The 12,719-nt window shown below is 37.0% G+C and overlaps 1 protein-coding gene across 3 annotated transcripts in view; it reads left to right on the forward strand.

The window, feature by feature from the left end:
* Positions 1-12,719, forward strand: part of LOC145770140 (chromatin remodeling protein domino-like) — a 169,121-nt gene that overhangs the window by 128,258 nt on the left and 28,144 nt on the right. For all 3 annotated transcript variants that reach the window (XM_082581728.1, XM_082581733.1, XM_082581740.1), the window contains 5 exons: positions 558-670; positions 2,333-2,537; positions 7,904-8,006; positions 11,575-11,722; positions 11,997-12,180. In XM_082581728.1, the coding sequence (XP_082437854.1) occupies positions 558-670; positions 2,333-2,537; positions 7,904-8,006; positions 11,575-11,722; positions 11,997-12,180 (753 nt within the window). The remainder of the gene's footprint in view (positions 1-557; positions 671-2,332; positions 2,538-7,903; positions 8,007-11,574; positions 11,723-11,996; positions 12,181-12,719) is intronic.

Raw genomic sequence — 12,719 nt, forward strand, 5'->3', positions numbered from 1 at the left:
ATTTTACCCAACCCAAAAAAACCCGGGTGCTTTTTTTTTAAAACCCACTTTAAAAAAAAACAGAACATCTTGTTTGTCCAATTTTTATTAGAAAATTGAAAAAATGAACCAAAGTACTATAAGGTACTTAAAACAAATTTCAAATTAGGACTTAAGGATGTGATTGTGAAGGAAATTTCCAAGGATAAATTGGAAACAAAATGGATATTTCTGTACACAAAAATCAAGTAATGCCGCTTTGTACTACACTAAAACTCATTTATGCAAGAAGGCCTCATAGTTAAACAGCCCTAGTGCATTATTTTATTGAGTTATGCCAGCATGTACTGTGAGTGAGAGGCACTTCATTGGTAAAAAGTAGTATTTGAGGTGAAATAAGCATGAATCTACCTTTTTTGCATCTTTTTTAAATAAAACCCAAAAAACCCGGTTTTAAAAAAAAAGAACAGGTTTTTCTCGACCCTGAATAGCGTGCATACAACATTTCATGGGTTTTAAAAACTGGCGTTTCCTGGTTTTGATCCTTTTTAACAGTTTTCTACAATTTTCATCATAAGTTTCAGATACATCTCCAGCAGGATCGGCAGATAACGCTACCTCAAGCAAGCCTCCAGTTCCAAACGTGTCGCATCTTGATTGGATAGTCAATGAAGACTGGGTGCTTCTCCAGGTGAACGTGGTGTCTATCTTTGCATATACCATAGCTTTTTCTACCGAAATCCTAGAGGCAACTGGCGTTCTATGGATGTCACGAGCAAAGGCCGTTACTGAAAAGCTGTATAGCAGAAACCTGTGTGCACTGCCGCTTTCTCTTCTCTCTGTCTTCTCAAAATTTTAGAAAAAGTCATGTACTCTAGAGTTTACTATTTCCTTGATCAGCGTCATTTCTTTCACACCCAACAGTTTGGTTGTAGACATAATCACTCCACGAACCAGGCTACTATGTGCGCACTGCCTGGTTTTCATCGAATTTCTCAACGTAGTCAAAAATTAATTATGTGACTTACAAAAAATGTGAGATTATCTGGTGGCAAGCACGAGACTAATTTAGTTTCTCGCGCCAGCTGTAATGATCGAAGCCAAACGTCACAAACCAACTGTATAATTGGTTTACGACTTTTGCATATATCTCAACCAGAAAAAAATTAACTGGCTGTTTTGAAATGTCAAAAAACTCAAAAATGGAACGAGCTTACGTCGCACTTGACTTCACAAAAATCCATCGAATTGGTTCTGATTCTGCGAGCCAACGAGCTTGTTTTGCAAGTTGCATTACTGAAAAAATTGTTGGCTTGCATTGTGTCTGGCTTGGTATTTCTTAGGCTCCCATTTAAGATGTCGATTACCACACCATCGTACGATAACACACCGTAATACTTTGAGAGAAATATTAGTTTTTATTAAAGTCGTATTAAAGGAAAAACATGACTTAGCGATTTTCCACGTTCTTTGTGTTTAACATGCTACCATAAAACGATTTTGAAAAAAATTTGGCCCCATTGCGGTCTGATCACCATTTCACGCGTGCTTTTGTCTGGGCTTTCAAAACGGGAATGGGCTTGAGCAGCGAAGCGTGCGATTATACAGTCTACGTCACTGGCGACTAGCAATCAGCTGATCGGGCAAGAGTTTTTACTGCGTGAGTTTCAAATGGCAGATCTTGTTCTTCAAACAGTAAATCAGCCTCTTTTACATAGATTTAACGTATTCAGGCCTTCAATCAATGTAAAAAAACAAGTTTTTGAAGGCAAATTCCACACAGGCATGTGAAACGATTTCAGCTAGGCAATTCAGAAGGCGTGGAGTAATCAGCATTTTTTACATGGATTCAACGTGTCCAGGCCTTGAATCAATGTGAAAATTCTTGGAACGCAACACCTCTGAACTTTCCAACCAACGCGCGAAAAGACTTTTGATACAGCTACTGCTAGTCGCTGGTGACGTATTCTCAAGCAGTTTTTCCACTTCTTGGTCATTTTGTAAAAAATAAATGAAACACTAGACTTTGCGCCTTGCCAGCGCCATTGAAAACAATTTTTTTTTCATTAATTTTTATGAAATGTATTCTTGAGTGTTCAGTTTACGCATTTTAATGCTTAATTCCCGTTTGAAATTTTCATTTAGTAGGCCTTTAATGAAATTGGCCTTTGAGGGTTTCTGTATGAGGGCCACTGCTCACAAAAGGTTGAAAACCACTGTCTGGCATATATCGCGTAATCACGACGAGATTTGTACAGAGCTAACTTTAATACCAAATCTCTGAAGTTGTTTGTTATAAAATTTTCTTTAACAGTAGCCGATTGTCCGATGACTGGCTTTGTTCTATCTGCAGGCTGTGCAGCAAGTGCTCGAAATGCCTCTTTCTCTTGTGACGCTGATGCCGGCTCACACTCCGAATTGGCATCTCGTGGCTGACCTGGTCAACGCGGTTGGATGCGTATATCGCTCGCCAAAGGAATGCAAACACCGATTTGAAAGTGTGATAGTTCCACGCGAAGAAGGGAAAATTCCACTTACTCCAAAGAAGAAACTGAAAAGTGAGTTACAGAGAGTTTACATCAGAGGGTTAAGCAAAATAAGAATGATTAGTAGTAATCTACAACATTCTCCCATGCCAAGAAATCGAGTTCAAGCCGGTATTTGCTTCATTCATATTATTATCATCGGCATTCGCATCGTTTATACATCAAACGATTGGAAGGGCGCCTAAGGCAGAAAGAAGGCCTTAGAATTGGCTCTTTAGCGTTAGGCTCTTGATTAGCTTCAAAATAATAATCAACTTCGGTGTTTCACTCAGTACCTCTCACATTGCTGTGATGCATTGTATCAACAGGTAAATCGCTTGCAACGGTTTCATCATTGTACGATTGATCACTAGGGCCCGCAAAAGTCAGTAAAGTCAAAAAATTTTAAGGGCCTCGTCTACCCACGAATCAAAGAATAAAGTTGTTTTCAGCACCTAGGGGACTGTTTCTAAGAAGTTTATAGGTCAAATAAAGTCAAAATTGACAACAAAGTCAAAATTTGTCAAAAATGGTTTTTGGCAAACTTTTTGTGTTTCTTGAAAATAATTTTTGTCAAAATCCTCGTGGAAGCATTGTAAATCAGGAACTGCGACACAACTAAACCATATTAACTCATAAAAGCAGGAAATATGTCACAATGCCCCCTTGGATCAGCAGTAACTTTTATCGCAAATTGTCTATTGTTTATTTATTGTTACGTATTTAAATAAATTTTATAAAACACTTCCTCTTCACAAACGTGGTCTTTTCGAAGATCAACAGTTTGGATTTTAGGAATAGCCTACTGACATTCTGTAATACAAAAATGCCTATGCAAGCTAAATCGTCTTCAGCAAAAGTTAGACAGATTTGTCGAGATTTTTCTATCGCCAAAAAACACGACGCACTTTTTATAATCCATAAAACACCTTGACTTTTCGACAAAATATTGCGTTTGGGTCTGAAATCGAGAAAATATTATGTTTGGGTAACTGGTATCAATTCAAGGAAGAACTGTGCCCTCTACAAATAGCAATTTTGTTAGGTCAAAATAAAGTCAAAATTTGGTAAAATTAAAGTCAAAAAAATTTTTTTACGTCAAAATAAAAATGGCCTTTTGATCAGTAATGAAATAAGAAGGGTCAGAATCAGTTACGCCGTTATCGAATACCTTTCTCCCTCTCATTGGAGCGACATGACGCAATAAACCAGTAGGATGACGACCGTTTGGTAATCTCACATAAGCATACGTTGGAGTAGCATGAATTAACTTTACTTCATCTACAACAGGTTCATATTTGCTCATACGAACATGGCACTTCAAAAGATCAGGACCAGTAGTACTGAGCCATGTGGGACTTGATGATCCCAGCATAAAACGGCGACAAAACTTCATAAATGCGTTCGTAGGGTGACACATTGATCGCAGTACAGAGCAGGGAACGTACGGAATGTAATACGTCAGGCAAAAAACTTTCTCACTTTGAAATCGGTAAATCGCGCGTTCTTAATGCAAATTGCACTGCGGTTCAAATAATATAATTATATTTTTCACATTGACAGTTACAGCGAGGGTTGTATATTGAAGTTCTACTTAGAGATATTTCTTTGCTGTGCGCAAGCGATATAAATTTGTTTGACATAAATGCTCTGTCAGAAAGAATATATGAGCAAAGGCCAAACAAAGAAAACCATTGCGATGAACATGAAATAACAGTGCTGGCATTCATGTTGGCACAAGGAAACGGAAACCTTGAATACTTGTCGACTACCGTCAACATATATTTGTTTCTTGTGGCTAACCCTTGAAATGGCTCACCCTTAAAATCAATATTTAGGTGCTCCATAGGCTGGGTGGCTTTTATAAGCGGAGTTTAAATTGGTTTATGGAAACGAGATTTAGTTTCAGCACAGACGCTGCAATCTGATATACGTATCTCGCCGAACGAATAAGGCAGATTCATTGTTTTGATGTAGTGATACATTCTTGTTATGCCAGGGTGGCAAAGACTCGTATGAATATCGTACAAATAATCGCAAGACAAACTTGCACATCACGCTCTTGACAAGGTATCGGGTGCCACGTTACGTTTCTTGTTCGGTAAACTATATTATAGATATTTATACTGTTGAAGTTCAACATACCATCTCAAAATTTTATTGTTTTTCAACTTTACCATGACTTTCGCAATCATACCATCATACATACAAGTTTGAAACGGGGGTAGTTCTACTCGGTGGTGGTGCTAGCGCTTGAGTACAGACTGTAATTTCGAAGCTGTGTCAGCCGTTCAGCACAGAGAGGTCTATTCTTGATGCCTTTTATCAGCGGATTGACATCATAAGAAATCCAGTTGCCATACGATACGCAATTTACGTATATTGTTTCTGTTTGGCTTGTAGTAATCCTCAAAATTTGTTGGAAATGTGCTGTGTGGATTTTAATTGAACAAATCCGGTGCCCATAATTTTGAAATAAAGTAATTAAGTCTGAGGTAAAAAAAAAGATTACGATGGCGAACTATCTGATTTGGCTGCGCTATGTACTTTTATCAAGAATAACCAACTGAGACTATTCACTAGAGTTCACTTGAGAGACTGCACCCAAAATATTTGGAGGTGAGATTCAAATTCACAATCATTTGTTCATGTCGAATGTCACGATTCTTTCTAACTCTTAACAGGAAAGAGATTTTGGAAAGATTAATGACGTAGTTTATTGGGTAATGCCAAACGTAAAACAGTTAGATAACTGGTCGAATAGTTCAACGTACTTTGTACTTCAACGTACTTCTCACAACTTCTCATACAACTCTAATCTCGATCACAACTTTTAAAAGCACCAACTCTCATCTACTCGTATTCAATAATTTCAACTTCAATTCCCAATCTCAATATTACTGTAATTACGCAAATTACGTCATATTTATACAGAGCCGGTTTGTTATGACCAGTAACTTGGAGAAAGTACTATAATATTACGTCATAAGAACTCATTGTTCTAGTCAAGTTTTACCATCCGTAAACTTCTTTGTGACGTCATAATAACCTACTACCTGACAAATGGTTCGATCTAGTTGGAGAACCTTCCAGTCTTGCACGTATGCAGAATCTTCTAGAAATACATTAAATAATATAGATTTCGCAATCAAAGGTCACTATACTATTACTAACCGAGAATAACATTTCGTATATAATTAAAACAGTACGCTTGGCCAATAAAAAAAATTGTGTCTGCAATGTAAGATGTGATTTGGGGTATATTGAGGCTGCTAATTTCAAAAATCATCTCAGATTTTACCCATCACATCAGGTTTTTGAGATTTTTGAGATTTTTTCTCGTAATATTGGCTTTTTGGCCGAATTGTCTCTTACTGTTGCCGTTTTATAAAGACCCTATGAGCCAATAGTGTTTGAAAATTTGTCATAAACATAGAAATGGTTTTATCTTGTAACATTTGGAAATGTGTGATGACAGCATGACCATTGGAGTGACTGACCTATTTTCAGAAGGTGCACTAGTCAGAATGCCCCCTAGCTAGATGATCCACTGGTCAAGAAGGTCACCTAGATCTTCTTACTATAGTGGACCTTCTGGCTAGTGGATCATCTGTCTATATTAGACCATCCAACTAATGTACCTTCTGAGAACTGTCCATAAACCACCAGGCAGGGTTACATTCACTTTCGCCTGAATGTTTAGTACCACTCCACTTTTTGACATCAGTTTTATTTTTTTTCGTTTTGTGAGGAGTCCACCGTAGCTACTGCTGAACGTGGAGATTTAAGCTTATGAGAAACTTGTCTATAACTCATTCTTATTTGAATTTTTAGATATTCAGATTTTGTCATACTAACAAGGTGTTAATTCTGTTTGTGGTGCAAATAAGTAGCAGGATGGCATCTTCAAGGAGAAAATGTGAAAATGATCGGAAAGTTTTTTGTTACATATTTGGCAGTTATACTGTTCCTAACCAAAGGCAAACAATAATAAATTTTGTGAAACAAGCCTATCTTGCATACTTCAACATTCGCCTGGGTGATCAGGACAAAGCATGGGCTCCACATACTCCATGTAAAGCTTGTGTGGAAAATCTAAGACGATAGATCAATGGAAATCCAAAAGCCATTCACAACATTCACGAAAATCATGCAAACGAAAGTTTGTTCCAGAGGAACGTTTCCCAAATGTACATGTGAATTTCCTGTTTTCTGTAGAATTGAACGTGTTTTTATGTGTCTATTCAATTTATTCAATTTTATTTTTCTTTGCTGGCGCAAACATATAGAGAATGATATTACAAGCACACAACTGTAGCACCAACAAAAGGAAAAGATGGCAAAACCAAAAGGTTTGGTGGCTGTGCAAATCCCCAATACAAAATTTGCATTGGGGATTTGCACAGCCACCAAACCTACTTCTTAACACAAAAGAAATAACAATGTATTCTTGTAAAAAAAGGGCGTTGAACATTAAGTGTTAGTAGATAAACTTTTAAGAATTGGGTTCAAGTTACCAGACTTCAATAAAATAGGTCATGGAATACCTCAATGTTTTCAATGATTTTATGTTTGTATCTCTTGTGTATTTAGACTTTATCGTAGACCTTGTTGACAAAAAAAGGGTAAAATTCCCTGAAACGCCATGGTGTACCAATATTGATCAGGAGTCGATTTTTACCAAAAACAGCATTCAGATATCATAAAATACTGATGTGATACAAAAAATCTGATGTGATTTTTGAATTATTATGACACTATAAGCTGTACTGACACAAAATGTGTGTTGGCTTGTGCAATGTAGCCTACCGTGTGGGCTATACCTATTGATTGTGACATCTAAGAAAACTGAAACTTTCGACAAGCATTGCCAAACTTCATCGACGTTGCCTGAAAGTACAAAGGCAAGGTTCTTTTTGTTACATTGATACCGATGTTGAGGATAGTCAACGAGTGATGGAATTCTTTGGTCTCACCGAGGCTGACATATCAGATTACCGAAAACATCAAAATGTCAGAAAACATGGTGAAATTCAAGCCAGACAGCAAGGATTTGAGCAAAGATGCAGTTTGCTCCAACCGATATTAAATGAGGAATCAATTGTTTTTGATATTCCTCTTTCACAAGGTCCTTTGACTTCAGATCTGTCATTTCTTCTACTTTTACATCATTGGAACAATAAAAAACGTTTTTTTCAGTTCCTCAAATCAGTGCTTTCCAACTTTTGCAGTTCGCCACCTACTTTTATTGGCATTTTTGCGACCACAAAAATGTGGGTCGGAAATGTGCTTTTGCATGATATTGCCGAACGTATTCGATTAATTATTATTATTGTGACATTCATTTTAAAATGTTTGCTATTGCCACTTCCACTGCTCAAACATGCTGTTTATCTAAGGTATGAAATTCCCGGTGAAGACGAAGATGATAAAGTGCCATCGGATGAACGCGATGCATTCGATGGACAACAACAGCCAGTTTACAAACCTGTATTCAGACAGGTGCCGTGTGGTTTAAATACGTGTAACTATTAACTATGCACAGGGTTGGTTGGGTAAAACCCTAAAAGATTTTTTCTTGTTTCCAATCACAAAAACTGGAGGAAACGGTGTTTGCGATTTCATTGCAATTACCCCAGCTAGCAAAGTTGCCCTTTTACATTGTTTGCTAGGCACATTTTTGATAATAACAATGAAGATCGCCAGGTAATTCGATTCGAATCCGTGGCAATGCTATGTTCGAGTCCAATCAAACCGAATAGTTGGCTTCCGTTTATACTATTCGTGTGGACATCATGTTCACTTTTATTTACTTTGCCTTTTGATCGCTGCCGCATTACCTAACAATTATGTTGCACGAGCGTGCACACCCTGATCAGCATTCCAGTACACTTTTTCACGTTTTGTTGAAAATAGAATTGTTTAATTCCCGCATATATATTATTTAAAACACAGGAAAACAAAACACTTGTTTGAATAGATTACTCTCAAATTGCCACTGAATTGAACTTCAACGTTAGTAAAGCAATAGCAGAGAAAGGGAAAGCCTACCGAGCCAGCGAGTTTACCACGCGGCGTTGGATAATGCACATGTATCAAGGGTAGTATCAAATTAACTACTTTTATGAAAAAAAAGCACTCGCCCGGTCATGCTATTCTTAGTATTCACAAAATTTTGTGTTACGCATCTTTCAAAAACACGAGCATTTCAAAATGCGAGTCGCTGAGTCCTGCCTGCTTTGGCTTCAACACATCTTTTCCAATGGCTTCAGCATATCTTTTCTACAGAAGCTAAGATATAGATTTTTTAAAGTAGTAACTAACGTCACATTGATGTGGAAAAATAACAACCTGTTCGAATTTTTGATACCTCATACTCCCATGACTTCTTGCGCGCACCTTTTGGCATTGGTTGCTTGCACTGATTCTTTCACTCAAACAAAACGTTTTGTTTCAGCAGTTTTGCGTTGTTCGATTCTTAAGTTGTGAAGGAGACTCAATTTCTCCAATACTGTATTTATCAGTTGTGTTTCTGTTTTACTATCAGCAGAGTTTAAAACTTGTAAAGTTTTTCATCCATACGACGTCATGAATGAAATTATATGTCGAATCGGCGTAATGACATGACATCATCTAAACATTTTATGGAATAATGAATTAACAAATTCGATCGTCGCAAGTGGTTTGGTTTTGGTAAACAAATACGTTTTGACTTTGAAGTTCAATCAAATCCCATATCAAGAATAAGTCCATATTTTTTAAGGTTTGCATCAGCTCCAGAGATCAATAGACACAGTAGACCTTTTACTGATTGGTTCAGTGTGAGGATTCGTGGTCCCATTGCTCTCATTTTTAGTGAATGGACTCGTTTTCAATTCATTCTTATAAGACATTACGTCATGTATTTTGATTTTTCAATACAAATTGAAGTTTAAAATTTATTCGTTTATTAATAGTCATAATACACCTTCAAAGCGGTATTACAAAGAACAATTTTCGATAAGGGCGGGCATCAAGACTAAGTCGACATGATTTTTAAGGTTCAATTCAGCTCCAGAGATCAGTAAAAGATAATGTTGTCATCTTAGGTGCAACAAGACCAATTATTATGGATTGGTTTAGTGAGGATTCGTAGTCCCATTGCTTTCATTATGAGTGATTATACTGATTTTCAATTTATTCCTTCACGACATTACGTCATATATTTTCAATTTAAAGTGCAATGAAAAATTTATTCTTTTGTTCATATGTACTCGTAATCCACCTTTAAAGCGGAATTACAAAGAACAATTTTGGATAAGGGCGGGCAGCCGGGCATTAAGAATAATTCGACATGATTTTTAAGGTTTAACTCAGCTCCGGAGATCAGTAAAAGATGAGGTTGTCAGCTTAGGCGCAACAAGACCATTTATTGATTTACCTTTTACATCTTATCAATTATGATAGCCTATTTGGAGAGTTTGTGCAAACCCTTTATAATTTTTCAGAAACTCCAATCATCATGTAATGTTTCTTCCCTTATACCCCAGTCCTCAATCACGGTGACCTTTCATTACTAAAACCTACTATTATGACACAACAATGCGGTTGAGATTGGATTCTTGAATCTTTAATAAATTATGCCAATTCAAAGCTTTTTTTAATAGTTTATGCAAATAAGGTAAAACTTAGCATTTGATATAATTCCTTGCAAATACCAAAATTGCTTTTTTTTGTAACACTAAAGTATCGGCCAAAATATTGGTATCTGTACATCTCTAGTAAATATTATTGTAATAAACTTAATATGTTAAGTTTGATTGCGTGGCTGGGCTTCGTGTGCTTATGGTTCTCACATATTACCGGTAACTTCACGTATCTTGTTATCGTGGCAGTCTTTATCGCGCATTTTACTGGCGTTGTTTTGTTTGAAATCAATGGCTTTGTTCTTTCAAGGCAGCACTTTCCATCTGTTTTAATAATATCGAATACTCATGTGTCGAATTATACGTTTCACGTCATGCCCCTGGGCACGCTTTTTTAACGTCTACAGTCGTGTAGAATCAACGCAAAAAACGAGTGCTTTGCTGGCTGATTTCTGTAATCAACAAAGATTTGCACGGCACCTTTTTGCTCACGCAATTCATTATTTTGTTTGTTCAATTCGGCACTTGCTGACGCCTATCAAAAACGAGTGATAAGAGGTCATGCAAAGAAACCGTTATGGAGACATAATCTTGCCCTTGTATTGGTCAACCCCTGCTTTTTGAGGTGAAAATCACTTGCAAAAATCTCTACCTATACTCGAGTATATACCGTACGTTGAAATGAGTGTCAGCCCTTAAAATGTGATGGTATCCTCAGGGATATCTAAAGAAGGGAATACAAAGGTCTTTACTACGTCTGACAACAGAAGGGCTTCTGTTTATGGTAAAAATATATTTGTTACCGATAGTAGTTTAATAAATCTTGTTATGATAATCTGCATTGCGCTATTAGCATCAGGCCAGGATATTTACTGCATGCTCATAGTTAGCCTACTTGTTGATTCAACCACCCGTATACTGACTTTACATCTAGCCTACTGCAAATGCTTTGTTTAGAAAAGCAGTTTACTGGTAACTTTTTCAACTGTCTTTCCAAACAAGTATTTTTTAAATGTTTGCTACGTAATATCTGCTAACTGTCTTCTGTAGCTGACTGTACCAGCTGCACTACAAAACAATTTAAAAAAAACGCATGTTGAACGCGCTACGAAGTACCGCCCTGGTAGTGTCGTGAGAATAAAGCAATCGCTTAGAGCTTTCGTATCCCCTTCTTTACATATTCCTAGGCATCCTTTATGTGATTCATAAATGGAATAATCCCACTAATTGTTGTTCAAAAATTGATATAATCATTGACGTTTGTAAGTTTTAATATACAAGTTTGTTTTTCAGTTTCCTCTCCCGCTTTAACCTGGGCATTGAAGGTTGAAGCAATGTGGGGAAACCTACTTTCATTGCATTAGGCGTGATAAACTATTACCATCAATTTCTTAATGAATTCCACCTTGCCCCGTTGGAGCATTCTTTTACTAATGATTTCTTAGATTTGACGCTTGTAAGACGATCTGCAATAAACGGAATCCTCCATCCAAAAATTCGGGAAGCAGTGGCCAATTTCAACGCAACCCGAAACACACCAACATACTTCACGATTGCGGAATCAACTATGACAAGCCGCTTCACCCGATGCAGGTTGCTTGGAGAATGGCGTTGAATTAAACTAACTAAGTAGCTTGAGTTGATCGTATTCACTTCCCAGGAAAGTTTATACAGAAAAGTATATTGGAACCACCGGTTGAGCTGTAAATAAAAATGTAACAAAGGAGACGTAAATGGCATGATTTTCATTTTGTAGCTTATTAACGCGGTTTAAATTTTGTTTCATATTCAGTAATTGGTTATTGTTTTTGTTTTTTTATTGAACTGGTGTCAGGTGGACTTTTTTGTTTTATTCAATGATTGGCAGGTCGCAGCAAATCGTGTGAAGAGAATCGCAAGTCAGAAGAAAAATGAAGCCACGGCAATACAGGCTCCTCAAGCAGTGACCCTCACTCCTAATATACCACAAGGTGTGACGACGATGGCGCAGCGCGTTGGAGGGGCTCTGGTGGTCGGGGGAAGTCCTGTGGTTGGAAAGACTGGTCTGCAAGGTTTGTTCCCACGAATACATACTTTTTAATGTGTATTTTTGTTTCAACGCAGCTAAAATTACTAAAAAGCAAAGATTAAGATTTATTCTAGGAGTGTTGCCACGCGTTTTTACACCTTTATTCATATTAAACCATAGGCATACGAAGCCGAGCAACATGATCAAGTTTAACATATTCAAGTTTATTACGTTTACAGAAACACAAAACTACGCAACAAATTAAATATCGAACGTTTTCGACATCACAACATGTCCTATTCAGGAATAACTTAGAAGCCTTGTACATAAAACGTAACAATCCACCTTTGAACGGACAATTGTATGCTTGCGCCCTTGCGGCAAATCTTTCTTGCTCTCTGTATTTTAAAATTATGATCTGTTCAACACCTTTTGATGCAGTTACCTTTGATTCTCGCAGAGTCTATATCGTTGAGTTTGAGCTAGTCAGAAGTACTGTGCAGTTTTTGTTTTTTCCTGTTTATAGATTTAATGAACCGTTGTATTGTATTCAGATGTAATTAAATTGTATATAATAATATG

The sequence above is a fragment of the Aplidium turbinatum genome, chromosome 1 (assembly GCF_918807975.1).
Source record: "Aplidium turbinatum chromosome 1, kaAplTurb1.1, whole genome shotgun sequence".
In the NCBI taxonomy this organism is placed as follows: domain Eukaryota; kingdom Metazoa; phylum Chordata; class Ascidiacea; order Aplousobranchia; family Polyclinidae; genus Aplidium; species Aplidium turbinatum.